The 27,011-nt window shown below is 43.3% G+C and overlaps 1 protein-coding gene across 1 annotated transcript in view; it reads right to left on the bottom strand.

Moving 5' to 3' along the window:
* Positions 1 to 16,716, bottom strand: part of cmtm8b (CKLF-like MARVEL transmembrane domain containing 8b) — a 53,359-nt gene extending 36,643 nt beyond the window's left edge. Inside the window, exon 1 of the mRNA XM_067998841.1 lies at positions 16,461 to 16,716. Within this exon, the coding sequence (XP_067854942.1) occupies positions 16,461 to 16,589 (129 nt within the window). The 5' untranslated portion in view covers positions 16,590 to 16,716. The remainder of the gene's footprint in view (positions 1 to 16,460) is intronic.
* Between the last annotated feature and the right edge of the window lie 10,295 nt (positions 16,717 to 27,011).

Genomic DNA, 27,011 nt, shown 5'->3' on the forward strand with positions numbered 1-27,011 from the left:
TTTTATTTTTCCTGACTTCAATTCCAAAAATTGGATGAAATCGGTTATGTGCAAATACATGTTTTTTCAAGTGAAAAATAATACAAAATGGATGTCTCAGAAAGCTTGAAGCTTAATCAGCAAAACACTTCTGGACAGAACAATAGCAAACACTTCCAGCTGTCTTCACAATGTATAATGCTAAAAGGATTTGCTGTGCATCATTAGCTACATCCTCAGTGCCTCTGCCCCTTGGAACTTCATGCAGCCACCTGCATGTGATGCAGCCGACTGAAGATGTATTTGTACGTTGATGCTATCTGTCAGCCCAAAGAGATAATTAAACACGCACTGAACTAATGGAAGCGCTTGCATGTGTCACAGCAGAAATACAGTATGCCAACCTTGAGGTTTTTGGGTTTTGCCCTAATTTGGAATTCATCTTTCTGGGGAGGCAAGTTAATTATCAAGCTTAATAAGGTTTAACCCTAAAATCAGAGTCTTTAGATACAAGATTAATTTTAAGCATAAAACTAAGCTATTCTTTCACACTTTTATATTGAATAAGTAGATGCAGAGCTTTGGGAACACCGGTCGGTTGACGGATGCCTAGAGATGGAGCCAATTTAGCCACAGATAAAGCAGACACTGGCCCACACATTCTGTAGAAAGGTCTTCAGATATCTGACAAACTCAGAATGGCTATCTCCTGAAACAATGTGGAGAAGAGTTATTGGTCATGCAGCAGAATGGAGAGCAGCCTGGAAAAAGAATCCATCTGCTCTGCCAACCTTGCCCAGTCCAATTGTATAATATTATGCAGGTGAACCATAGCAGTATAATTTGGGTGTTACCCAATAGTGTACTGACACGGACAGCGTCTACAGCTTCTTTCAGCAGTTGCATACCTTCCTCTCGGAAGCTCTGATGTCAGGGTGGAGTGCAAAAAGGTTGGCTTCTGCCTCTTGCAGTTGACGTGTCTGCTTTTCTACTAGTATAGAACCTCCAAAAAATTTGAGGCTTCTCTGGCAGACTGTGGTGGATCCGGTGACAGGTCCTTCTAATGCTCTGGGTGGGTAGAGCTCACCGTCTGCAGATAACTATTTCTTCTCGCCAGTGTTTGCGTTACCTCCTCAGTGCCTGCTGTAATGGTTGTGGCCTCTGAAATGGATGAAGTGGAGTGACAAGCAAATGGAATTTCAATGGAAGCAAAATCAGGCGGGTTCAGTTACTGGCGTACGATCGTCCCCGCCAGATCTCCCTCTCTGCACTCCGCCCAGGCAGTGCTTAACGCCCAGGGACTAATGACAAAAATCTACCCCAATGACTCATCTATGGAGACAGAAAAGGGAAAATATAAAAGCTGATATTTAAACACATTCACAGTGGAATCGGAGACAAACACCTGCAGACACTATTTTGTATATAACTTAGAAATACAGCTGCAGTATAACAGTGAACTACTGCACAAGAACATTTGCATTACAGACTTACGGGAATGCTGCTGTATTTATAAGTACCAAATAGCATTTCAACTAGTTTTACTGTAATGACAGGTTACATAGAAGGGGAGAGTGTAATGTAAACTTACCAGGACCTGGGACTCTGGGGTGGGTGTTCCAACTCCAGGCACAATTTTGAGGATCCTGGTGATCTTTTCCTCCAATCAAGTTAGACATTTCTTTGGTCTTTTGACTTTTCTTTAGTCTTTTGATCGTTCGTACTATAGTCAATTCTTTCACACGATCTTGCAGGTAGCTGATTCTTTTCCAACAAGCTTGAGGAGCTTAAAGTAGTTTTCTTTATGCTGTTATGACCCACACATTTGCCCTTCCCTTCTGGTGTTGGTAGCAACATGGTTACTTCTGATGTTTGATGTATTGTTTGGCAAGAATAAAGAGCTTGGACTGGAGAAATTGTAGCCACTGTTGTTTCTCTTTTTTAAAAAATTGTTCTTGGAATGTAGGTGACGCTGGCAAAGCCGCATTTATTGCTCATTGAGAGTTTCCGGAGAAGGGTGGTGGTGGGCCTTGTGCTGTTGGTATTCCAAAAATGGTGTCAGGTAGGCAATTCCAGGATTTTAGTCCAATGACAATAAAGGAACTGTGATACATGTCCAAGTCAGGACAATGTGTGACTTAGAGGGGAATTTGCAGGTGATATTATCAAAATCTTACTTCTCTTATCCAACTTGGTGATAGAAGTTGTGGGGCTGGGAGATCCTGTCAAAATAAACATGCCGATTTGCTGTAGTGCATCCTGTAGACAGTAAATACTGCAGCCACAATGCAGTGGTGGTGAAGGGGATGGATATGGCATTCAGTAGCCGGGGCACCGATCAAGCAGATATCTGTCCTGGATGCTTCTGTTGTTGTGGCTGCATCCATTCAGAGAGTGGTGAACATCCTATCAGACTCCTGACTTGTGCCTTGTAGATTGTGGAGAGGTTTTCAGGGTTCAGGAGATGAGCCACTCGTAGAGAACCCAGCCTCTGGCCTGCTAATGTAGCCACGTTGTTTATATGGTTGGTCCAGTTAAGCTTCTGGTCAATGATGACCATTCCCACCCCTCCCCAGGTTATTGATGATGGAGTACTCAGCATGTGTAGTTCAGTTGAAGGTCAGGGGGAAGGAGTGGACTTTTTCTTGTTGGAGATGGTCATTTCCTGGCACTTATGTGGCATGATGTTACCTACCACTGGTCAGCTCAAGGCTGAATGTTGCCCAATTCCTGCAGTAGCCTGGTATGGGCTGCTCCATTATCAGAGGACTAGTGAACGGAGCTGAACATTATGGAATTGTCAGCAAGCAGCCCCACACCTGCTCTTATCATGGAGGGAAGGTAATTGATGAAGCAACTGAAGATGGTTGGCAGAGGTGGCTTGCCAAGTGAGGCACTGCCTCACTTAAAATTGTCAGACTTCCCAACGCCTTGTCGGCCTGAAGCAGAGGTTTGTGTGTATGCACACGCACGGGGGAGTCGGTGTTGCTGCCAACAGCTGCTGGAGCTTGATTTACACCTTCTATATTCTCCGAGGCCTGTTCTCAACAAGCATAGTTCCAGAGTTACAGGTAGGCATGCTGCTGCTCCAAGTAGACACTGGTTAGATTTAAATTAGCCCCCGCTGTTGGGCAACACCATCTTGTACACACTCTACATTAGGGCAGCACGAGACAGGCAGGGAACCGGCACTGCCAACTTCCCATCTGTATGTCCGACTCCCACTGAAGACCTTGTGCCGCTGACCATAAGTTGCGGAAAATTGGGGCTGCTGTTTATTAATCCCCAGTGATTTTTGGTTAATTTCACAATGCACCTACTACTAGGGGAAGTAAGAGGAGGGGTAGGGCCGATTAGGGATCAAAAAGGGATCTATTCATGGAGGTAGAGGGCATGGCTGAGGTACTAAATGAGTATTTTGCATCTATCTTTACCAAGGTAGAAGATACTGCCAAAGTCACAGTAAAAGGGGAGGTAGTTAAGATGCAGGATGGGGTGAAAATCGATAAACATAGAAAGATAGAAAATAGGAGCAGGAGTAGGCCATTCGGCCCTTCGAGCCTGCTCCGCTATTCAATATGATCATGGCTGATCCTCTATCTCAATACCATACTCGCGCTTTCTCCCCATACCCCTTGATGCCTTTTGTGTCTAGAAATTTATCTGGCTCCTTCTTAAATATATTCAGTGACTTGGCCTCCACAGCCTTCTGTGGTAGAGAATTTCACAGGTTCACCACCTTGTGAATGAAGAAATTTCTCCTCATCTCAGTCCTAAATGTCCTACCCCGTATCCTGAGACTGTGATCCCTCATTCTGGACACCCCAGCCAGGGGAAACATCCTCCCTGCATCCAGTCTGTCTAGCCCTGTCAGAATTTTATACGTTTCAATGAGATCCCCTCTCATTCTTCTAAACTCGAGTGAATACAGGCCGAGTCGACCCAATCTCTCCTCATACGACAGTCCTGCCATCCCAGGAATCAGTCTGGTGAACCTTCGCTGCACTCCCTCTATGGCGAGTATATCCTTTCTTAGGTAAGGACACCAAAACTGCACACAATACTCCAGGTGTGGTTTCACCAAGGCACTGTATAACTGCAGTAAGACATCCTTGCTCCTGTACTCAAATCCTCTTGCAATGAAGGCCAACGTACCATTTGCCTTCCTAACTGCTTGCCGCACCTGCATGTTTGCTTTCAGTGACTGGTGTACAAGGACACCCAGGTCCCTTTGTACATCAACATTTCCAAATCTATCATCATTTAAATAATACTCTGCCTTTCTGTCTTTCATTCCAAAGTGGATAACTTCACATTTATCCACATTATACTGCATCTGCCATGTATTTGCCCACTCACTCAACTTGTCTAAATCACCTTGAAGCCTCTTTGCATCCTCCTCACAACTCACGATCCCACCTAGTTTTGTGTTGCTAGCAAATTTGGAAACATTACATTTGGTTTCCTCATCCCGATCATTGATATATATTGTGAATAGCTGGGGCCCGAGCACTGATCCCTGTGGTACCCCACTAGTCACTGCCTGCCACCCCGAAAAAGACCCATTTATTCCTATTCTCTGTTTCCTGTCTGTTAATCAATTTTCAATCCATGCCAGTATATTATCCCCAATCCCATGTGCTCTAATTTTGCACACTAACCTCTTATGTGGGACTTTATCAAAGGCCTTCTGAAAATCCAAATAAACCACATCCACGGGTTCTCCCTTATCTATTCTACAAGCTTCATCCTCAAAAAACTCCAGTAGGTTTGTCAAACATGATTTCCCTTTCATAAATCCATGTTGACTTTGTCTAATCCCGTTGATATTTTCTAAGTGTCCTGTTATCACATCCTTTATAAAAGACTCTAGCATTTTCCCTACTACTGATGTTTGGCTAACTGGTCTGTAATTCCCTGTTTTCTCTCTCCCTCCTTTTTTAAATAGCGGGGTTACATTTGCCACCCTCCAATCTGCAGGAACGGTTCCATATCTATAGAATTTTGGAAGATGACAACTAATGCATCCACTATTTCCACGGCTACCTCTTTTAGTACTCTGGGCTGCAGATTATCAGGTCCTGGGGATTTATCAGCTTTCAGTCTCATTAATTGCTCCAGCACTATTTTTTTTACAAATATTAATTTCCTTTAATTCCTCCTTCTCACTAGTCCCTTGGTTCCCTAGCATTTCTGGGAAGTTATTTGTGTCCTCTTCCGTGAAGACAGAACCAAAGTATTTGTCTAATTGCTCTGCCATAAAGAGGGGGTAATACTTAAAGTAGATAAGTCAGCTGGTCCGGATGGGATGTATCCTCGGTTGCTGAGAGAAGTAAGGGTGGAAATTGCAGAGGTGCTGGCCATAATCTTCCAATCCTCCTTAGATATGGCAGTAGTGCCAGAGGACTGGAGAATTGCAAATTTTACATCCTTGTTCAAAAAAGTGGGTGTAGGCATAAACCCGGCAACTACAAGCCAGTCAGTTTAACCTCGGTGGCGGGAAAGCTTTTAGAAACGATAATCTGGGACAAAATTAACAATCACTTGGACAAGTGTGGATTAATAAAGGAAAGCCAGCACAGATTTGTTAAAGGCAAATCGTGTTTAACTAACTTGATTGAGTTTTTTGATGAAGGAACAGAGAGGGTTGATGAGGGCAATACAGTTGATGTGGTGTATATGGACTTTCAAATGGTGTTTGATAAAGTGCCACATAATAGGCTTGTCAGCAAAATTGAAGCCGATGGAATAAAAGGGGCAGTGGCAGCATGGATACGAAATTGGCTAAGAGACAGGAAACAGAGAGTAGTGGTGAACGGTTGTTTTTCAGACAGGAGGGAGATATACAGTGGTGTTCCCCAGGGGTTGGTACTAGGACCACTGCTTTTTTTGATATATAGTAATGACTTGGACTTGGGTGTACAGGGCACAATTTCAAAATTTGCAGATGACACAAAACTTGGAAATGTTGTGAACAGTGAGGAGAATATTAAAAGACTTCAAGAGGACATAGACAGGCTGGTGGAATGGACAGACACGTGGCAGATGAAATTTAATGGAGATAAGTGATATATTTTGGCAGGAAGAACAAGGAGAGGCAATATAAACTAAATGGTACAGTTCTAAAGGGGGCGCAGGAACAGAGGGACTTGGGGGCATATGTGCACAAATCTTTGAAGGTGGCAGGACAGGTTGAGAAAGCAGTTAAAAAAACATACGGGATCCTGGGCTTTATAAATAGAGGCAGAGAGTACAAAAGCAAGGAAGTTATGTTGAACCGTCATAAAACATTGGTTCGGCCACAACTGGAGTATTGTGTCCAATTCTGTGCACCGCAATTTAAGAAGAATGTGAAGGCCTTATGTGGATAGACTGGAGAAGCTGGGATTGTTCTCGTTAGAGCAGAGAAGGTTGAGAGGAGATTTGATAGAAGTGTTCAAAATCATGAAGGGTTTAGACAAAAAGAAACTGTTCTCATTGGTGGAAGGGTTGAGAACCAGAGGACACAGATAAGGTGATTGGCAAAAGAACCAAAGCTGACATGAGGAAAAACTTTTTTTACGCAGCAAGTGGTTATGATCTAGAATGCGTTGCCTGAAAGGGTGGTGGAAGCAGATTCAATCGTAGCTTTCAAAAAGGAATTGGATAAATACTTGAAGGGAAAATATTTTCAGGGCTCGGGGTAAAGAGCGGCGGAATGGGACTAACTGGATTGCTCTTACAAAGAGCCAACACAGGCCCAATGGGCCGAATGGCCTCCTTCTGTGCTGTAACGATACTATGATTCTTTCTCTGGTTTTGTTCCATGCAAGTACAGGAATTTCTCTTGGACCTCCTTTCCAAAGTATACACCCTGACCAGTTCCCATCCATAACTGGGTGCCCAACTGCTCAGGCTCCAACCTGATGGGGCCAAGCGGTGGGGCTGTGCTCCATATCTTGGTGGTGGCATTCCACCACAAGATGGGCTGTCAGGTGAGCAGTGGGCTAGCCTGCAGTCATATCCAACGGGATGGGAGAGGAGAGAGAGAGGCCTGACCTGGGAGTTTGGTGGGAGGGACTTCAATAGAAAGGAGCTGGCTTTACCAAAATAATTATTAGCTTCCTCTCCTCCCATCTTTTATGGGTTCCCTTCTTCCTCTTTTCTTTGCCTTTGCATTCTTCTTGTAATGAAAGAAAAATCACCATCGGCAAGAAAATGAAATGCATTGCGCATGCGCCAATGGCGCATTGCTATGGTAACAAGCTGGCTTGGTTAGGCGCGTATAGCATGTGCCTCACCTGTCACCCGCCATCACTGATGGTTGGGCCAAGGACACTGCATTGAGGAGCTCGTGCAATGATGCCTTGGGGCTGTGATGATTGGATGTGGTTGTTGGAGGCCATCTTCTTTTGTGTCAAGTATGATCCCAGCCACTGTAGGGTTTTCCTTTTGACCTCCACTGATTTCAGTTTTGCTGGGACTCTTTGGTGTCCTACTCGGTCAAATGCTGCCTTGATTTTAAGGGCAGTTACTCTCCCCTCTCCTCTGGCATTCAGCTCTTGTCCATTCCTGGATCAAGGCTGTGGCGAGGGCTGGAGTCGAGTAATTCTGGTAGAACCTGAACTGAGCACCTGGACTCTGTTTTGGGTCAGTACCATCAACAATGTAAGATGTCGCATTAATTTATATTTCTTTGCATATACCTCATCCAGTTGCAAAGGAAAAGAAAAACCATAAAAGTAAAAAGAAAAAAATAGAAGCAAATCATGGTTCTCAGAACTGCATAAATGCTTTGCTGCGAAAAACATGTCAAAGTTAGAAACTAATATCCTGTGCTCTACACATTATATAAGGATATTAAATCTTCTTAGGCATTTACACATCACTGATATTAAACCTCATAGATATTGCTCAGGTAATTATTTACAGTACCTCTAATCACTCCACCACTGGGTTGGAGAGCACTCCAGCTTCTTTTTTAAAAAAAACAACCTCCCACCCAAGACACCTCCAGCTCGTCCATGCTACACTGCTGTTGCTTACATTTCACTAATGTCCCACAGTTCTAGCCCTGTGCTCCATGAGTGACTCACACTTTAATGATTCATTATAAACATAAAAATTAACCCTTACCTTGCTGAATAAACAAACTCCCCGGAGATACATTTTCTGATATTCGTTAATCACAACAAAAAGAGTTGAAGTGAGTATTAAGCGAGGAAACCCACTTCATACTTTGTGTGCACTTCTCCTACGATTATTGCACAGCCAAAAATATACCAGATCCTTAGAACAACAGTGATTAGTGCTTTAAAGGGTTAATTTTCAACAAAGAGGGAAGTTAAAAAAAACAATTAGGAAGGCAAAGAGAAACTACAAAATTAAATTATCAAGGAATATAAAAAGAAATAGTAAAGTATTCTACAGACACATAAATAACAAAAGAAAAATCAGGATAGGGATAGGGCCACTAAAGGATACACACAATAAACTCACAGGTAATGACAGCGACATGGCAGAAATATTAAATAATTACTTTGCCTCAGTATTTACCAGGGAGACTAACATGGTGGGTATGACATTAGAAGAAGAGATCAAAAAAGATATAAAGAAATTTAAGATAGAAAGGGGGGAGATAATTGATAAACTAATCAAATTTAGAGAGGATAAGACCCCTGGTCTGGGTGGATTGCATCCGCACATATTAAAAGAAGTTAGGGAAAAGATAGCAGAGGCACTATTACAGATATATAAAAATTAATTAGAAAAGGGAATAGTCCCAGAGGACTGGCAGACAGCTAATATGATTCCCATATTTGAAAAGGGAAATAGAACCAGTCCAGGGAATTATAAACCAATTAGCTTAACGTTGATGGTAAGAAAGATAATGGAATCCTTACTCAAAGACACAACATAAAAACGTATAGAAACCAAAAATATAATAAAGAATAGTCAGCACGGATTTCAAAAGTGAAGGTCATGCTTGACCAACCTTATTGAATTCTTTGAAGTAGTAATAGAAAGGATAGACAAGGGTAATGCAGTAGATGTAATATATTTGGACTTTCAAAAGTCCTTTGATAAGGTACCGCATAGTAGACTCATGACTAAGGTCAGAGCATGTGGAGTCGGGGGACAAGTAGCAGAATGGATAGCAAGCTAGCTACAAAACAGAACACAGAGAATAGGAGATAAAGATACTTACTCAGACTGGCAAAAAGTGGGAAGTGATGTTCCACAAGGATCGGTGCTGGGACCACTGTTGTTCACCATTTATATAAACAATTTGGACTTGGGAATCAGAAGTACAATTTCAAAATTTGTGGATGACACCAAATTGGGAGGTGCACTTAATACTGAGGAGGATTGCGACAAAATACAGGAAAACATTAATAAACTTGCAGAATGGGCGTGTAATTGGCAAATAAATTTCAATATAGATAAGTGTGAGGTGGTACATTGGATAGGAAGAATAAGGAGACCACATACTGCTTGGATAATAAGAGTCTAATTGGGCTAGAGGAGCAGAGGGATCTGGGGGTACAGATACACAAATCACTAAAAGTAGCGACGCAGGTTGATAAGGACATAAGAAAAGAAAACCAAGCACCGGGGTTCATTTCTAGAGGGATAGAATTGAAAAGCAGAGAAGTTATGTTAAACTTGTATAGAACCTTGGTTAGACCACACTTGGAGTACTGTGAACAGTTCTGGTCTCCATATTAAAAAAGGATATAGAAGCACTGGAGAAGGTGCAAAAAAGATTTACTAGGATGATAACAGAAGTGAGAGGTTATACCTATCAGGAAAGATTGAATAGGCTGGGGCGCTTTTTTCTAGAAAAAAGACTGAGGGGTGACTTAATGGAGGTTTTTAAGATTATTTTAAGGGTTTGATGGGGTAGATGTAGAGAAAGTATTTCCACTTGCGGGGAGACCAGAACTAGGAGTCATAAATATAATATAGTCACTAATAAATCCAATAGGGAATGCAGGAGAAACTTCTTTACCCAGACAGTGGTTGGAATATGGAACTCGTTACCATAAGGAGTAGTTGAGATGACTAGCATAGATGCATTTAAGGGGAAGCTAGATAAACACATGAGGGAGAAAGGTATAGATGATGTAGGGATGGAGGAGGCTCGTGTGCAGCATAAACACCGGCATGGACCTGTTGGGCCAATTGGCTATTTCCGTGCTGTACATATACTATGTAATTCTATGTAAATATTATTTTACTTGGAAAAGTAAATGACCTGGTGCGATTGCAGGAGAGGAAAAGGAAGCACTCAAAAGCTATGGGCCCTATTTTCAGAATCTGTGTTACTTCCCTCTAACTTTTGTACATACTCCAGCTGCGCTGTAAGTTTCAGAAACACTCATCATTTTTAGCATACTTGGGCTGCTTTTACTTTTATTTTTCCTTCTCTAAATTTTCTCTTTATTCCAGTAACTCAAGTGGATTCTGCTCCATTGATATCAGCAAACCCCTAGTACCTCGCCTATGGCCATTCTTTAGTTGTAAAGCTGATAAATGAGTGCTGGTGGGTTATTCTACTACAGGAGGCATCACAAGAAATCCAAATCCTGTCATCATCCAAAATCTGCATACATCTATTTCTAGTAAGATATAGATAATGATCAGGTGCAGGAACCTTGTTCAAGCTTTTCTCCATGTTGACCCAGGGGTGCTGAGGCCAATATTAACAGTGTGATGCTGTCCCAACTGCAATCAGCTAATTTAGTATATCCAAGGGATGAAACCAGAGACCCAGATCTGCATGGCTCAGTCTCACACTATACAGTGGATTCACTCTCTGAACGACTGGGGGAGCTTTATTTGTAGTGTTGTTTACGGTGCTTCAAGTTTATGGAAATTTCCTATCCAAAAAAATGTAATGAATGAATCCAGTGTGAGCTACTCATATCATTCCAACTATCAAAAGGCCATCAATTTGTAGAACTAGCAGAAATTGGGATTTTCAGACACTGCATAACAATTTAAACAGGCCAGGTTGCAAATTTTTTTAAAAACCAAAAGCTGGAAATGAGTGCTGGTGGGCTATTCCACTACAGGAGGCATCACAAGAAATCCAAATCCTGTCATCCAAAATCTACATACATCTATTTCTAGTAAGATGCTGGAAATCTGAAATAAAAACAGAAAATGCTGGAAAAGCTCAGCAAGTCAGGCAGTATCTGTGGCGAAAGAAACAGAGTTAACGTTTCAGGTCGATGACCTTTCGTCAGAACTGGAAGATGTTAAAGGAGTTAAAGCTTTTGAGCAAGTACAGAGTTAGGGGAAGGGGGGGGGGGGGAGGAAAGAACAAAAGGGAAGGTGTATGATAAGGTAGAGGGCAAGAGTGATTAAATGACAAAAGGGATGATGGTGCAAGGCAAGGAAGGTGTTAATGAGACAGGTTAAGAAACAAAAGATTGGTCAGTAGTAGCCGTAAATGGCAGCAGCAGAACCATTACCAGCAGAAGATGCAACACCTGCCCCTTTCACCTCCTCCCTTCCCACCGTCCAGGGCCCCGAACATTCCTTCCAGGTGAAACAGTGATTTACTTGTACCTCTTTCAGTTTAGTATACTTTATCTGCTGCACACAATGCAGTCCCCTCTACATTGGGAAGACCAAACGCAGACTGGGTGATCACTTGGCTGAACACTTCCTCTCGGTCCACAAGCTGATCGAAAAAATGGGAGCAGTGGTTATGATCTGGAGTTATTGAAATCAGTGTTGAGTCCGGAAGGTTGTAAAGTGCCTAAATGAAAGATGAGGTGCTGTTCCTCGAGCTTCCGTTGAGCTTCATTGGAACAGTGTAAGAGGCTGAGGACAGAGAGGTCAGAGTGGGAGTGGGACGAGGAATTAAAATAGCAAGCGACCGGCAGGTCAGGGTCACACTTGCAGACAGTGCGGAGGTGTTCAGCAAAGCGATCACCCAGTCTGCGTTTGGTCTCCCCAATGTGGAGGGGACTGCTGTGAATACAGTATACTAAATTGAAAGAAGTTCAAGTAAATCACTGTTTCACCTGGAAGAAGTGTTTGGGGTCCTGGATGGTGGGAAAGGAGGAGGTGAAGGGGCAGGTGTTGTATCTCCTGCACTCGCACAGAAAGGTGCCGTGGGGAGGAGAGTGGGTGTTAGGGGTGATGAAAGACTGGGCTAGGGTGTCACGGAGGGAACGGTATCTTCAGAATGCTGAAAGGGGAGAGGAGGGGAAGATGCGTTTGGTGGTGGGATCGCGCTGGAGGTGGCGGAAATGGCAGAGGATGATATATTGAATGTGGAGGCTGATGGGGTGGAAGGTGAGGACAAGGGGGACCCCATCATGGTTCTGGGAGGGAAGGGAAGGGGTGAGGGCAGAAGTGTGGGAAATAGGACGGACACGGTCGAGGGCCCTGTCAAGTACAGTGGAGGGGAATCCTCAGTTGAGGAAAAAGGAAGACATATCGGAAGCACTGGTGCGGAAGGTGGTATCGTCAGAACAGATGCGACGGAGACACTGGGAGAAGGGAGTAGAGTTCTTACAGGAAGCAGGGTGGGAGGAAGTGTAATCAAGGTAGCTGTGGGAGTCGGTGGGCTTATAATAGTTACTGGTTGACAGCCTATCCCCAGAAATGGAGGTAGAGAAGTCAAGGAAGGAAAGGGAAGAGTGGGAGATGGGCCATGTAAAGGTGAAGGAAGGGTGGAAATTGGAAGCAAAGTTGATGAAATTTTCCAGTTTGGGGCGAGAGCAGAAAACAGCACTGATACAGTCATCAATGTACCGGAAAAAGAGGTGAGGGAGGGGACCTGAGTAGGACTGAAACAAGGAATGTTCCGCGTATCCCACAAAAAGGCAGGCATAGCAGGGACCCATAGCGACACCTTTTATTTGGAAGAAGTGAGTGGAGTCAAAGGAGAAGTTGTTCAACGTAAGAACAAATTCGGCCAGGCGGAGGAGGGTGGTGGAGGATGGGGACTGGTTGGGCCGCCGTTCAAGGAAGAAGCGGAGGGCCCGCAGGCCGTCCTGGTGGGGGATGGAGGTGCAGAGGGACTGGACGTCCTTGGTGAAAAGGAGGCGGTTAGGGCCGGGGAACTGGAAATTTAAAGTGGCGGAGGGCGTCAGAAGAGTCGCGGATGTAGATTGGAAGAGACTGTACAAGGGAAGAAAAAAAGAGTCAAGATAGGAGGAGATAAATTTTGTGGGGCAAGAACAGGCTGAAATGATGGGTCTCGCAGGGTTGTCCTATTTGTGGATCTTGGGAAGGAGGTAGAAGCAGGCTGTGCGGGGTTGGGGCATTATGAGGTTGGAGGCCATGGTGGGGGTGGGGGGGAGATCTCCAGAGCAGATGAAGTCAGTGACGGTCTGGGAAACTATGGCTTGATGCTCGGCGGTGGGTCATGGTCCAGGGGGAGGTAGGAGGAGGTGTCGGAGAGTTGGCAAGGTAGAGGTCTGTTCGCCACACAACACCACCGCCCTTGTCAGCAGGTTTAATGACAATGTTGGAGTTGGACCTGAGAGAACGGAGTGCTGCGAGTTCAGCGGGAGGTAGGTTAGAGTGAGTGAGGGGAGTGGAGAAATTGAGACGGCCGTGTCACGCCAGCAGTTCGCAATGAAAAGGTCAAGAGAGGGTAAGAGGCCAGAGGGAGGGGTCCAGGTGGAACAAGAATTCTGAAGACAGGAGAAAGGGTCCACTGTACGGGGGGGGGGGGGGGGGGAAGACTCCTGGCCAAAGAAGTGGGCGATGGAAAAAGAGCTCAGCATCGAGTTGAGCTCGAAATTTCATTGCGAACTGCCGGCGTGACATTGGCCATCTCAATTTCTCTACTCCCCTCACTCACTCTAACCTACCTTAACCTGTCCCATTACCACCTTCCTTGCCTTGCACCATCAACCATCATCCCTTTTGTCATTTAATCACTCCTGCCCTCCACCCTATCATAGATCTTCCCTTTTGTTCTTTCCTCCCCACTTTCCCTGGCTCTGTACTTGCTCAAAGACTTTAACTCTTTTAACATCTTCCAGTTCTGACGGAAGGTCTTTGACCTGAAACGTTAACTCTGTTTCTTTCTCCACAGATGCTGCCTCACTTGCTGAGCTTCTCCAGCATTTTCTGGTTTTATTGCAAATTAAAAACCTTATTTTTTTCAACAGAGGATCCATCCTTCCCCTCATCTAATGATGAGTGCATGTTTCTTCTGATTCAACAGCAAAAAGAGCTGAATATAGGATACAACAATTATGCTTGTTTACAATGGAGGATCAAAATCAGAACCTGATAATTGTTGCAAATGCAAATTATACCAAGGGTCTTGGAGACTAGAGTGAATGAACAAAATATTGTAATACCTCAATCACAGCAACCCAATATCTTGCTGTAAATTTGGCCTTACAACAAAACTGACTGCTAATGCGTAATATCATATAGAGATATAACCAATTGCCAGTCTTATACAAGATTGTGATTACTGAAGCATTAGCACTAGAGCTACTAGTGCTTAAACCTCCATGGTTATAACAGAAACACGAGGTCTGCTACCCTCCCTTTTTCATTGCTCTCCTCCCCCTCCATGCCTTCACCAAACTGATTTTGTCCATGAAGCTCACCATCTCCTTATTTAACCCCTTCCCCTTTTAGTTCCTGCCAACTTACTGTCCTCAGTTCCTTGCTTGCCAACATTAATCAACACAACACCATCTTCTGGCATTGTCATTATTCCCTTCAAAAGCACCATCATTAGCCCACTTCATCCTAAACACCTCTCCCAAAAGCCTGGGCTTGGAGTTAATATTTTTGCCCAGGGCCCAGGCATTGTGAGTTGAATTTGGTTTGTGAGGTCTGAGCATGTGCAGTATACCTAAATTCCCAAGATGTATCAATATGATTCAGTCAGCTGTGATGAGGAATATTTTTTTAGCATCTAGCGATTTTTGGTCAAAAATTATTCAAAATTATTTGATGAAAAATTTCAAAAGCTTTACTGAAGTAAAATTCATATTGACTTTATAGTAAAGACTGGCTATGGAAACTTTTCATATTGTAATTACCCCCTCCCACCAGTGTGGTCATGGCAGAAATTATGTCAGAGACATCTGAGGGTGTATGTACACAAATCTTTGGAGGTGGCAGGACAAGTTGAGAAGGCTGTTAAAAAAGCATATGGGATCTTGGGCTTTATTAATAAATGTAAGGAATCTTACAACACCAGGTTATAGTCCAACAGTTTTATTTGAAAATAAAGGCATAGAGTACAAAAGCAAGGAAGTTGTGGTGGTTAGGCCTCAGCTGGAGTATTGTGTTCAATTCTGGGCACCACTTTAGGAAGGATGTCAAAGCCTCAGAAAGGGTGCAGAAGAGATTTACTAGAATGGTACCAGGGATGAGAAACTTCAGTTATGTGGAGACACTGGAGAGGCTGGGGTTGTTCTCCTTACAGCAGTGAAGGTTAAGAGAAGATTTGATAGAGGTGTTCAAAATCATGAACGGTTTTGATAGAGGAAATAAGGAGAAACTGTTTCCAGTGGCAGAAGGGTCGGTAAATAGAGGACATCGATTTACATAAGGAAACATTTTTTTTTAACTCAGAGTTGTTATGATCTGGAATGCACTGCCTGAAAGGATGGTGGAAGCAGATTCAATATTAAGTTTCAGAAGGGAGTTAGATAAATACTTGAAGGAAATAAATTTACAGGGCTATAGGGAAAGAGCAGGGGAGTGGGACTAATTGGATAGCTTTTTCAAAGAGCCAGCACGATGGGCCGAATGGCCTCCTTCTGTGCTGTAACATACTATGATACATTCGAGATTAGATTGGATAGGTGAATGGAGGATTGGGCGATAAAGGGATATGGGAACAGGGCAGGTAAATGTGATTAGGACTATGTGCTCGCTCACATAAAGGATAAACACCAACATGGACTGGTTGGGTCCAATGGCAGGTTTCTGTGATGTAACATCTATGCATTTCTATGTGCAGGTGCTGTGCCATCATTGGCAGGAGGCTGTAATTATAGCAACAAGTTTACATAGGCAATTTCCATTATAAAAGGTAGACACAGGAATTTATAATAGAAATATATAAAAATAAGGACAGAATGTCTAACTTTAAAACGGGGACTGAATTATATCTGCGGGGCTCTGATCCAATTATGCCCATCCCAGTTCATCTCAAGATGATATTTAGTCTCGACTTCCCATATGCATGGCATATCGACGACTATTAATTTATTTGATCTGTTCTGACAAAAGATCTTCGACCTGACGTTAACTCTGTTTCTTTCTCCACTCATGCTGCCTCACTTGCTTTTCCAGCATTTCTGTTTTTATTTATTGTTAATAAACTTACCCGCATTTAATAAAGCTCTTCATTTAAGATCAGCCTCAAAAGGAAACCAGAGGATTTGACTCTTTTAAAGTTTTACCCACCATCTCGTTACAAAGCAATTTCTTACAACGGGAACACAAAGTATGTCGCTAAACTCTTTCCAAACCAGTGCCCTTAAATTACTTACAATCTCTGCGATCATAAGGAGTCCCGGGAGGGTCTTGAGGAAAGCCCTGTCGTAGCCCCTCGCCGCTGAGCTGAAGGACACGGTGTAAGTGCTACTCGTTGTGCTGATGGTCCGAGGGCGATCTTCCATTTTTGATCTGAAAGCAAAAAACGTTAACTTTTGGAAACTTTTGCCGGTGTGTGACTGGGAAGGAGCAGGATCCAGGGCGGTGAAGTCAGGGCTCCGATATGACCATGTATTGAAGAGGTGCTGAGTGCTGGAGGGGGAACAATGCAGTAGCGCTGGGAGCCAACAGGCTGCACTCCCTCAGGTGGCTATGACTAAGGCAGGTAACCTTAGCAAAGCTCCCTCTCTGCCCAATAAATGTCAGCACACATCCCTTTAAGGCTACAAAATGGAAACATCCCTCATTAGTTCTTAAAGAGACAGTCCACTGAAACTCTGATCAGACTTTTAGTACACAATACTGTTTTGTTTCCATAAATCCAAAATCCAGCAGTTGTGATTCTATCTGCGACGTGTTTTGGATTTTGCATGTAATTTACATAATCCATTATAACATGGCCTGAAATTTATGTCTTTGTCCTCTAAGAGAAAATCCACATTTAGATACTACAAACAAAATTACATAGAATTACATAGAATGCACAGCACAGAAACAGGCCATTCGGCCCAACAGGTCCATGCCAGTGTTTATGCTCCACACGAGCCTCCTCCATCCCTACTTCATCTAACCGTATCAGCATATCCTTCTATTCCTTTCTCGCTCATATGTTTATCTAGCTTGCCCTTAAATGTATTTATGCCAGTCATAGAAACATAGAAAATAGGAGCAAGAGTAGGCCATTCGGCCCTTCGGGCCTGCTCCGTCATTCAAAATGATCATGGCTGATCGTCTGTTCCTGCTTTTCCCCCATATCCCTTGATCCCTTTAGCATTAAGAAATATATCTATCTCCTTCTTGAATACATCTAATGACTTGGCTTCCACTGCCTTCTGTGGTCGAGAATTCCACAGGTTCACCACCCTCTGAGTGAAGAAATTTCTCCTCATCTCGGTTCTAAATGGCATACCCCGTATCCTGAGACTGTGACCCCTGGTTCTGGATTCCCCAGCCATCGGGAACATCATCCCTGCATCTAGTCTGTCTAGTCCTGTTAGAATTTTATATGTTTTGATGAGATCACCTCTCACTCTTCTAAACTCTAGTGAATATAGGCCTAGTCGACCCAATCGCTCCTCATACATCAGTCCTGCCATCCCAGGAATCAGTCTGGTAAACGTTCATTGCACTCCCTCCATGGCAAGGACATCCTTCCTCAGATAAGGAAACCAAAACTGCACAAAATACTCCAGATGTGGTCTCACCAAGGCCCTGTACAACTGCAGTAAGACATCCCTGTTCCTGTACTCAAATCCTCTTGCAATGAACGCCAACATACCATTCGCCTTCCTAACTGCTTGCTGCACCTGAATGCTCGCTTTCAGCAACTGGTGTACAAGGACACCCAGGTCTCATTGCACCTTCCCTTTTCCCAATCTATCACCATTCAGATAATAATCTGTCCTTCTGTTTTTACAACCAAAGTGGATAACCTCACATTTATCCACGTTATACTGCATCTGCCATGTTCTTGCCCACTCACCCAACTTGTCTAAATCACATTGGAACCTCTTTGCATCCTCCTCACAGCTCACATTCCACCCCAGCTTTGTGTCGTCTGCAAACTTGGAAATGTTACATTCCGTTCCCTCATCCAAATCATTGATATATATTGTGAATAGCTGGGGCCCAAGCACTGATCCCTGCGACACTCCACTAATCACTGCCTGCCACTGTTTGTCAACCAATTCTCAATCCATGCCAGTTTATTCCCCCCAATCCCATGTGCTTTAATTTTGCACACTAACCTTTTGTGTGGGACCTTATCAAAAGCCTTCTGAAAATCCAAATACACCACATCCACTGGTTCTCCCCTATCTATTCCACTAGTTACATCCTCAAATAACACCAGTAGATTTGTTAAGCATGATTTCTCTTTCATAAACCCATGCTGACTTTGTCCAATCCCATTAATGCCTTTCAAGTGTTCTGTTATCACATCCTTTATAATAGAATCTAGCATTTTCCCCACTACTGATGTTAGGCTAACTGGTCTGTAATTCCCTGTTTTTTCTCTCCCTCCTTTTTTAAATAGTGGGGTTACATTTGCCACCCTCCAATCTGTACGAAGTATTGGTGAGACCGCACCTGGAATACTGCATACAGTTTTGGTGTCCATACTTAAGAAAAGACATTCTTGCTCTCGAGGCAGTACAAAGAAGGTTCACTCGGTTAATCCCGGGGATGAGGGGGTGGACATATGAGGAGAGGTTGAGTAGATTGGGACTCTACTCATTGGAGTTCAGAAGAATGAGAGGCGATCTTATTGAAACATATAGATTGTGAAGGGGCTTGATCGGGTGGATGCGGTAAGGATGTTCCCAAGGATAGGTGAAACTAGAACTAGGGGGCATAATCTTAGAATAAGGGGCTGCTCTTTCAAAACTGAGATGAGGAGAAATTTCTTCACTCAGAGGGTAGTAGGTCTGTGGAATTTGCTGCCCCAGGAAGCTGTGGAAGCTACATCATTAAATAAATTTAAAACAGAAATAGACAGTTTCCTAGAAGTAAAGGGAATTAGGGGTTACGGGGAGCGGGCAGGAAATTGGACATGAATTTAGATTTGAGGTTAGGATCAGATCAGCCATGATCTTATTGAATGGCTCGAGGGGCCGATTGGCCTACTCCTGCTCCTATTTCTTATGTTCTTATGTTCTTATGAACTGTTCCAGAGTCTATAGAATTTTGGAAGATGATCATCAATGCATCCACTATTTCCAGGGCCACTTCCTTTAGTACTCTGGGATGTAGATTATCAGGCCCTGGGGATTTGTCAGCCTTTAGCCCTGTTAATTTCCCTAGCACTATTTTTTTTTACTAATACTGATTTCCTTCAGTTCCTCCCTCTCACTAGACCCTTGGTTCCCTAACATTTCCGAGAGGTTATCTGTGTCCTCCTTTGTGAAGACAGAACCAAAGTATGTGTTTAATTGTTCTGCCATTTCTTTGTTCCCCATTATAATTTCCCCCATTTCTGACTGTAATGGCAGTCACCTCAATTACTCCTTATAGTAGCGAGTTCCACATTCCAACCACTCTCTGGGTAAAGAAGTTTCTCCTGAATTCCCTATTGGATTTATTAGTGACTATCTTATATTTATGACCCCCAGTTCTGGTCTCCCCCACAAGTGGAAACATCTCTACGCCTACCCTATCAAACTCTTTCATAATCTTAAAGAATCAGGTCACCCCTCAGCCTTCTCTTTTCTGGAGAATAGAGCCCTTGCCTATTCAATCTTTCCTGATAGGTATAACCCCTCACTTCTGGTATCATCCTAGGAAATCTTTTTTGCACCTTCTCCAGTGCCTCTAAATCCTTTTTATAATATGGAGACCAGAACTGCGCGCAGTATTCCAAATGTGGTCTAACCAAGGTTCTATACATGTTTAACATAACCTCCCTGCTTTTCAATTCTGTCCCTCTAGAAATGAACCCCAGTGCTGGATTTTCTTTTTTAATGGCCTTATTAACCTGCGTTGCTACTTTTAGTGATTTGTGTATCTGTACCTCCAGATCCCTCTGCTCCTCCACCCCATGTAGACTCTTATTTTCCAGCAGTATGTGGCCTCCTTATTCTTCCTACCAAAATGTAATACCTCACACTTATCGATATTGAAATTCATTTGCCAATTACACGCCCATTCTGCGAGTCATCTGCAAGATGACTACAACTATCATTTGAATTTTATGAAATTGAACTTTGCAGTTTATGTCATTCTTTGAAGGTTTTATTGGACAGTTGAGTGTTGGACTCATGTGGAAACCCATCACTATGCTTAAGAATTTTCAACCCAAAATACTGAGAAATCTGTATAACCTTTTTGTCTGATAAGTACTACACATTCTCTTCTTGTAGGGATGTAACCCACAGGACTTAGACTGATAAAAGCCAAGGCTTAGACAGCCCTAAATGTGTGTAGTACAGTACTACTAGAGATTAACTAGTTAAAACCATGCTGTTTACCAGTAAACTGCTTCCGGCTGCTGGTCCAACTAGGACCACCCTAACCATTACAGTACTAGATTGAATGGTCATATGATGCAATGACAATTCTAATGACACGACTACCCTTCCAAGTGCCATCAATAAGCCTAGCTGGCAAGTTAATCATTAACAGTGTTCTGGAGCGCTGCAGACCTGCCTAGCTCAGGTATCAGATTACCAAGTCTGCCACAGAGGATCAATTTGGTTCCAATTTCTCATCACAGGAGTATCACTTTGAATCATCTCAATTCCAAAGAGATCGCATTTACCTCCCCATTCTCCTACGGCATTGGTTAAATAAAATAGCAACAACTCACCCTCACTTGAACAATCACTTGCACATTTAGTAAATGTGTACTTATCTCATGATTTAGTTCAGTGGCATATTTTATATCAAACAGAATAAATGAATAGTTTGTGACAACCTAAAGCTTCCAGGACCTAAAGCAACCCCTCAAACGTTTCTTCAGATTAGAGGCCTGAACCTGTTGGTTTTCTGGGGGGAAATAAATTGTTTAGGACGGGTCACTTTTAGTCAAAATAATCACCATAAATTCCATTGTTTGACTTATCATAGTCAAAGTCGAACCGCACCTTATTTGAATACTAAAATCTGATTGAAGGATACTTAGCAACTAATTTCTGTTCAGTTGAGGATAGCTGATGATGTCCTCGATTCAACCACACGCAGTATACAAGAAGTTCACAGGTTTAACACAATTTTCCTGTGGTGTTGATGGAAGAGGTTGGAAGATCATTCAAAAAGCAATCACTTATCATAAGAAGAATTACATAGAGATACTTACCTCATTGTGAACTGAAAGGGTATCAGTGTTCAAAACCATACCATTCTCATGTGCCACAAAATATTTGTCCTTTATACCAACGGTGCTATTTTGAAAGGTGCATTTCATGCTGCGGTTAAGTGACTGGATAATTTTGGCAAGATTAAAATGATTTACCATCTGATCATACAAATACATTGTCTGAGGAAATGGCCTACCTCAGAAATTTAGTTAAAATCATTTCTTTCTTTGCATTTACTTCCCCCCAGTCCAATTTTTCACCTCCTGTCCCAAATGCCCTGATTCTTACTGAGGTACAATTCCTTCCCTCAGTGTTTTTCTCCTGCTCTTGTGAAGGCACTGATAGATGCTGGAGTGCAGTTCTACAGGCACCAGTAGCCCTCCAGTACCTTGCCAAACAGGCTATCCTTCACATGTAAACATATTGATGGGCTATTCAACTGTGGGGGCATCACAGTTGAACCTGATTCTGTCCTCACCAAATGTTCACCCATGCATTCTCTCTAGTGGTAGTCATGGGGCAGTGGGGTTTCAGCACATTGATCATTCGCAGTATTAACTGGGACTGGTGTAGCTACAGAAGGAATTTAGGCCAGATTACAGCACACCACACACCCTCCGCTCTAACACTGAACATTTGTGCATGTTCCTTTCCCTCCTTCCCCCAACCCCTCCACAGCACCAAAGGCAGTGCCTTTAAACTCTGGAATTCTTTGGCCAAGCCCCTTCACCTTGCTACCACTTTCCCCACCTTGAAAAGCCTCCTCAAAACTTTCCTAACCTTCTCCCATTTGCTGCTTGCCTTTCTCTGATCCCTTGTAAAATGCCTAGGGATGTTCTGTTTTGTGAAAGGCATTACATGCACACATAAGCAGGGTTTACTTTATAATGAAAAGCAAATTACTGCAGATGCTGGAAATCTGAAATAAAAACAGAAAAAATATTTCCACAGATGCTGCCTGACTTGCTGAGTATTTCCAGCATTTTCTGTTTTTATTTTACTTTATAGTGATCAGATGCAGGAGTTATGGCTGAATTTTTCTCTTGCTAGACCAGGAACACTGAAGCTAAAGAGGCCCCAGTTGCTCCGACTGATATCAAATAATTTGATACAGACCAGGAATAATAACTGTGACTTTACTGCTTGGTTTGGTTCAGTATCACAACAAATGGTTCACTGTGCCATCAGGGAAGAACAATATGCATGGCTCAGTGAATTCACCCGGTGAGCAGCTGAGCTATACACTTCAGGAAGATCCCAGTTTTCAACCCTGGTTTGTACTGGGTTAGCTATTCTGAGCCAGAGTGGTAGTCGGTGGGGGTGGGGGGCAGGGGCGGTCCCACAATTTGTATCAGGACCCTTGGATTGGGATGGGGAGAAAAATAAACAGGGTTCCCATTCCTGATTACTATTTAGTGACTCTTGCTGAAAGTGCATGTATATGGAGATTGGGAGAGCAGTACGTCAATGTTGGCTGCGATGGGCACCACATTTGAATAGCTGGCTGACACTCACTGTCAAATTCACACATGAGTAATAGCTACTTGGGTGACGTACTGGAGGGTGCCTGCCACTGATGGAACAATACCTCGGCAACCTTCAGGAGGTGAAAGAAAAATATAAATACAGGGTCTATAGTTTTGAATACTCAAGGATAATTAGGGTTTTTTCCTGGAATTTTCCTTTAAAGACACAAATTCTAATGTTAAAAATCAGGCCTCTTTGCTATAGTTCTCACTGTGCTTTCCAAACTTTTAATGGCACCAATGCAGCACTGTTTAATGTGTTCATTTCTCCTATACTGAACAAAAGACTTTTAAATTCTTCTTAAGGTTAAATAACATCTCTCTTGTAGTTTACTGGATTGTACCGCAATGACTTTTCAGTTCCTGTGATGCTTTTGTATCAGCTTTAAGTTCATGCCCTTTGTCAATCATCCTGATTCATTAATAATCTTTTTAACTAGGTATAATAAATTAGAGGTCATGAAGGGAGAACAGAGGTCAATTTAAAACAATGGATTCCATTTATAACAACTCAGTGAAATCTGAATTTAAAGAATCTGTCACTCCTTGACAGGTCAGCATCGGCTGTAATTCAAAACCATGAGAAATCAAATACTTTCTGGCTCCCCCATGGTTCAGCGAGTTTATCCACTAGGTACCTGAGTCCAGGTATGATACCCAGTCTGTGCTGAGTTAACTGATTTTAACTGGGGGTGTGGGGTGGGTAGATGTCGGGTTTCTACAGTTGTTCTCCCTGCCCCTGAACTAAGGGGGGAAAACCAGTCAGGATTCTCACTCCTGATCAATACTCAGTGGCTCCTACTGGAAGTGAACATGTGGACATCCTGTGATGACCCCCACTGTGGTCAAGTAGTCTACCATCATTCACAGTCAAGGGGATCAGGCGGGAAAATGTAATTGAGGTCAAAGATCAGCCTTGATCTTACTAAATGGCGGAGCAGGCTCGAGGAGCCGTATGGCCTACTCCTGATCCTATTTCTTATGTTCTTATGTTCATGCACATCCATAATGGAGACTTGTGGGTCAATTTGCAATTGTGGATTTGTATCGAGGCAAGGAGTCAATGAGAGGAGGGCAGGGGGGAAATGGAAAAGGAGAAAAAAAGAAAAGTACTTTCTAAACATGATTCAACTTTGTCTACATTTCCTTAGAGATCAAGAGATAGAACAAACTTCAGTCTCCCTGACTCCAAACTGGGAACTTACTACTTGGGTGTGCACGGCTGCAGGATTTCCACACCTGCAGCAACTTAAAATGCCAGGCACTACCAAGAAAAGTTTTTTTGTAAAGAATTACAAATTATTGGGTAATTACTGAAAGATCTACTGCAAGGTACAGAACTCCCAAGTTTTCAGAGTCATCCATGGAAGTGCTGCTGGCCCAAGTAAGGCTGAGCAGGGACACCTGTTTCGGGGGAGATGAGGAAGCGATCCAAACTAAGTGGCTAGGCATACAGTGAGAAGGGAGCCTTGGCCACTCTCACCTCACTATGTTTAACTGCTTGAAGAGCTTACCATTAATGTTCAGAAGTTATCACAGGGCTCTTTGCTCCCCCTCACCTTTACTTCACTCACAGTCACAGCCGTACGTGCGTGGACCCCATTAAAATCTGTCATCACCCCCATTTTGCTAACATCTGGGTGTGACTGCATTGCATGGGCAGTAGAAGGTATTGCCATTTTTTTCGAAGACAGCCCATAACGTGAGAGATATTGGCCACAGGAAGTGGACCCCCAAACCTCCAGCCTCTTGTCCCCTACCCACAGTAAATATTGGACCTCCTGGGGAGACAAACAGGAGTCAGAGACAGGGGTGTTGAAGGTTAAATGCCAGCTCCTCTGCCTTCTCATGTTATTGGACCACACATAACCCATCAGCAAACTAAATCTTAAAGCCCTAATACCAGTCTTTCTACTGAAAGTCATGTGAACTCCGCTATTGAGCAACCCATTCTACCCTGTATTCTCTTTCTCTTCTATATGTGACACAATATCAAGAAGCAGAGGAGGATGATGATGAACAAGGACTCCCTTCTTACGGCAAGTCATCATTCACCCTCCCCGAGGAGTAACAGTAAACAGACATCCACCTAAGGGGCATTAGAGAGTGAGCCTGAGGGGAGTGTACAGGGTGATGCACAAAGCATGAGTGGGCAGGTGGAGCTGGGGTGGAAGATAAGGAAACAGATGTTGCTGACCAGAGGGTCAGGAGATGTCAGTCCTCAGCTGAAAAGCCTCAGATCTCATGGGTCGTGCTTTTTAAAATGAAGATGCTTGCAGAACATTAAAGGTATACAGTGCTAACAGGGCCTCTACAGGGCCTGTCAGCACTGTATATGTTTAATTAGTTTAATTCATTTAAGTAGAGGGGCCTGGTTCATCATTGTTCCTTCTCCTTCTCCGATAACATGCAGGAAATATCAGGTCAACTGGAGAAGTCCACTACCAGCATCTGCCGCACCATGATGCATAGATTCACAGCACTGCAGTCCACGCTGGAGTGTGTGTGGCAGCTTCATGGTGACCTAGAGTGGTGCTCCCCACTACAGAGACCCTATGAACAGTCTTAGCTTCTGTTATGAATGTTCAGACTCCTGCTCTGGTGCCTGGTGCTGTATCTTCTGGCTTTGGCAGATTACAGACAATCTCTCAGGGCTTCACTTATCTGATTAGTACCATTCAGTCTGCTTTCCCGCTGATCAGTGCCCATCCAGAACCAGGTCCAGTGCAATGAAAGGACAGTGCTCACATGACACTACTGTGCAGCATATGCACGCTCTCCCGGCAGGCCTCTCAGATTCCTGTACACATGGAAAAAAGGAGACAGGGTTAGACTGTTCTCACAGCCGCACGAGATCCAGCCTGTAGAAAGGCCATCTCAAGACTTAGCTTCCTGAAAAGGCCACCTCAGTTCCAAGATGCACTGGTACTTTGCGGAAATCATGCCAACGAAATTGCAGTGCCATTATACTGAGGCCAGTTCTCCAGGGAGAAGGTGATGAACTGACTCTTCAGCAAAGAATGCATGTGTGGCGTACTTGAGGCAGCTGTGCTCAGTTGCTCGTCTAATGTTACTGATGTCCTCAGCAGCAGCCTGGAATGGCCTCGTAACTCGTAAAGATACAAGGTAGTGACCTTTAACGCCACTGGCGTGTGTGCAGTAGAGGTGGGCTACAGGTCAGCCTGCAGCATAAGGCATAACACATCAATGCCTTCCCTTGTGAAGTGAAGCCTCCACAAGCACTGCTCCTAGGTCAGCGGGAGGTAAGAGTGCATTGGTCTGCAACTTCTGGAGTGTGGCACCAGCACTTGATGCCCCACACCACCTGTGGCACCTCACTTTCCTCTAAATAAAATAAGGGTTATTTCCAGTGGAAAACCATTATGGTCTCTTTAGAATGGGAGAGGGACAAAGAAATGAAATATCCATAGCAGAAAGCACAAAGGTAAATGTTGAAGTCATAGACAATAGTGAGGGGGAGAAAAAATGAGAAACAATTCAGAAATTAAGATTTCAGAAGTCATTTTAAACTGTACCTGCCATGGCGCTTGGAATTTATCTCCACCTTTTACTTACCACCAAGCCATTTTACAAAGGGAATCATCATCCTGCATACGTGATTTGAATGTAGGCTTAGAGGGAGTGGTATCAATATTTGCAGATGATACCAAAATAGGAGATATAGTTAATTCCTTAGAAGATCAAAGGAAGCTGCAAAGGGATATTGATATGAGGGAATGGGCTTAAAAAGTGGCAAATGGAATTCAATGTCACTAAGTGTGAAGTGATACATTTTGGTTAAAAAAAATAGCAGCAGTAATTATACTCTGAGTGGAATTGGGCTCAGTGCTGTGGAAGAGCACAGGGATTTGGGTACAGGTTCACATGACATTCAAAGCAGCACTGCAGGTTAATAAGGCCATATTAAAAGCTAATGGCATTCCAGGTTTTATCGTGAGATAAAGAATATAAAAGCTAAGAGGTACCGTTTAGTCTATATAAAACCTGAAGGCCTCAAGGTGGGTAAAATGTAATTAGAACTATTTTCTCACATGGAGGGTAAATGCTA

The sequence above is a fragment of the Heptranchias perlo genome, chromosome 2, assembly GCF_035084215.1.
Source record: "Heptranchias perlo isolate sHepPer1 chromosome 2, sHepPer1.hap1, whole genome shotgun sequence".
In the NCBI taxonomy this organism is placed as follows: Eukaryota; Metazoa; Chordata; class Chondrichthyes; order Hexanchiformes; family Hexanchidae; genus Heptranchias; species Heptranchias perlo.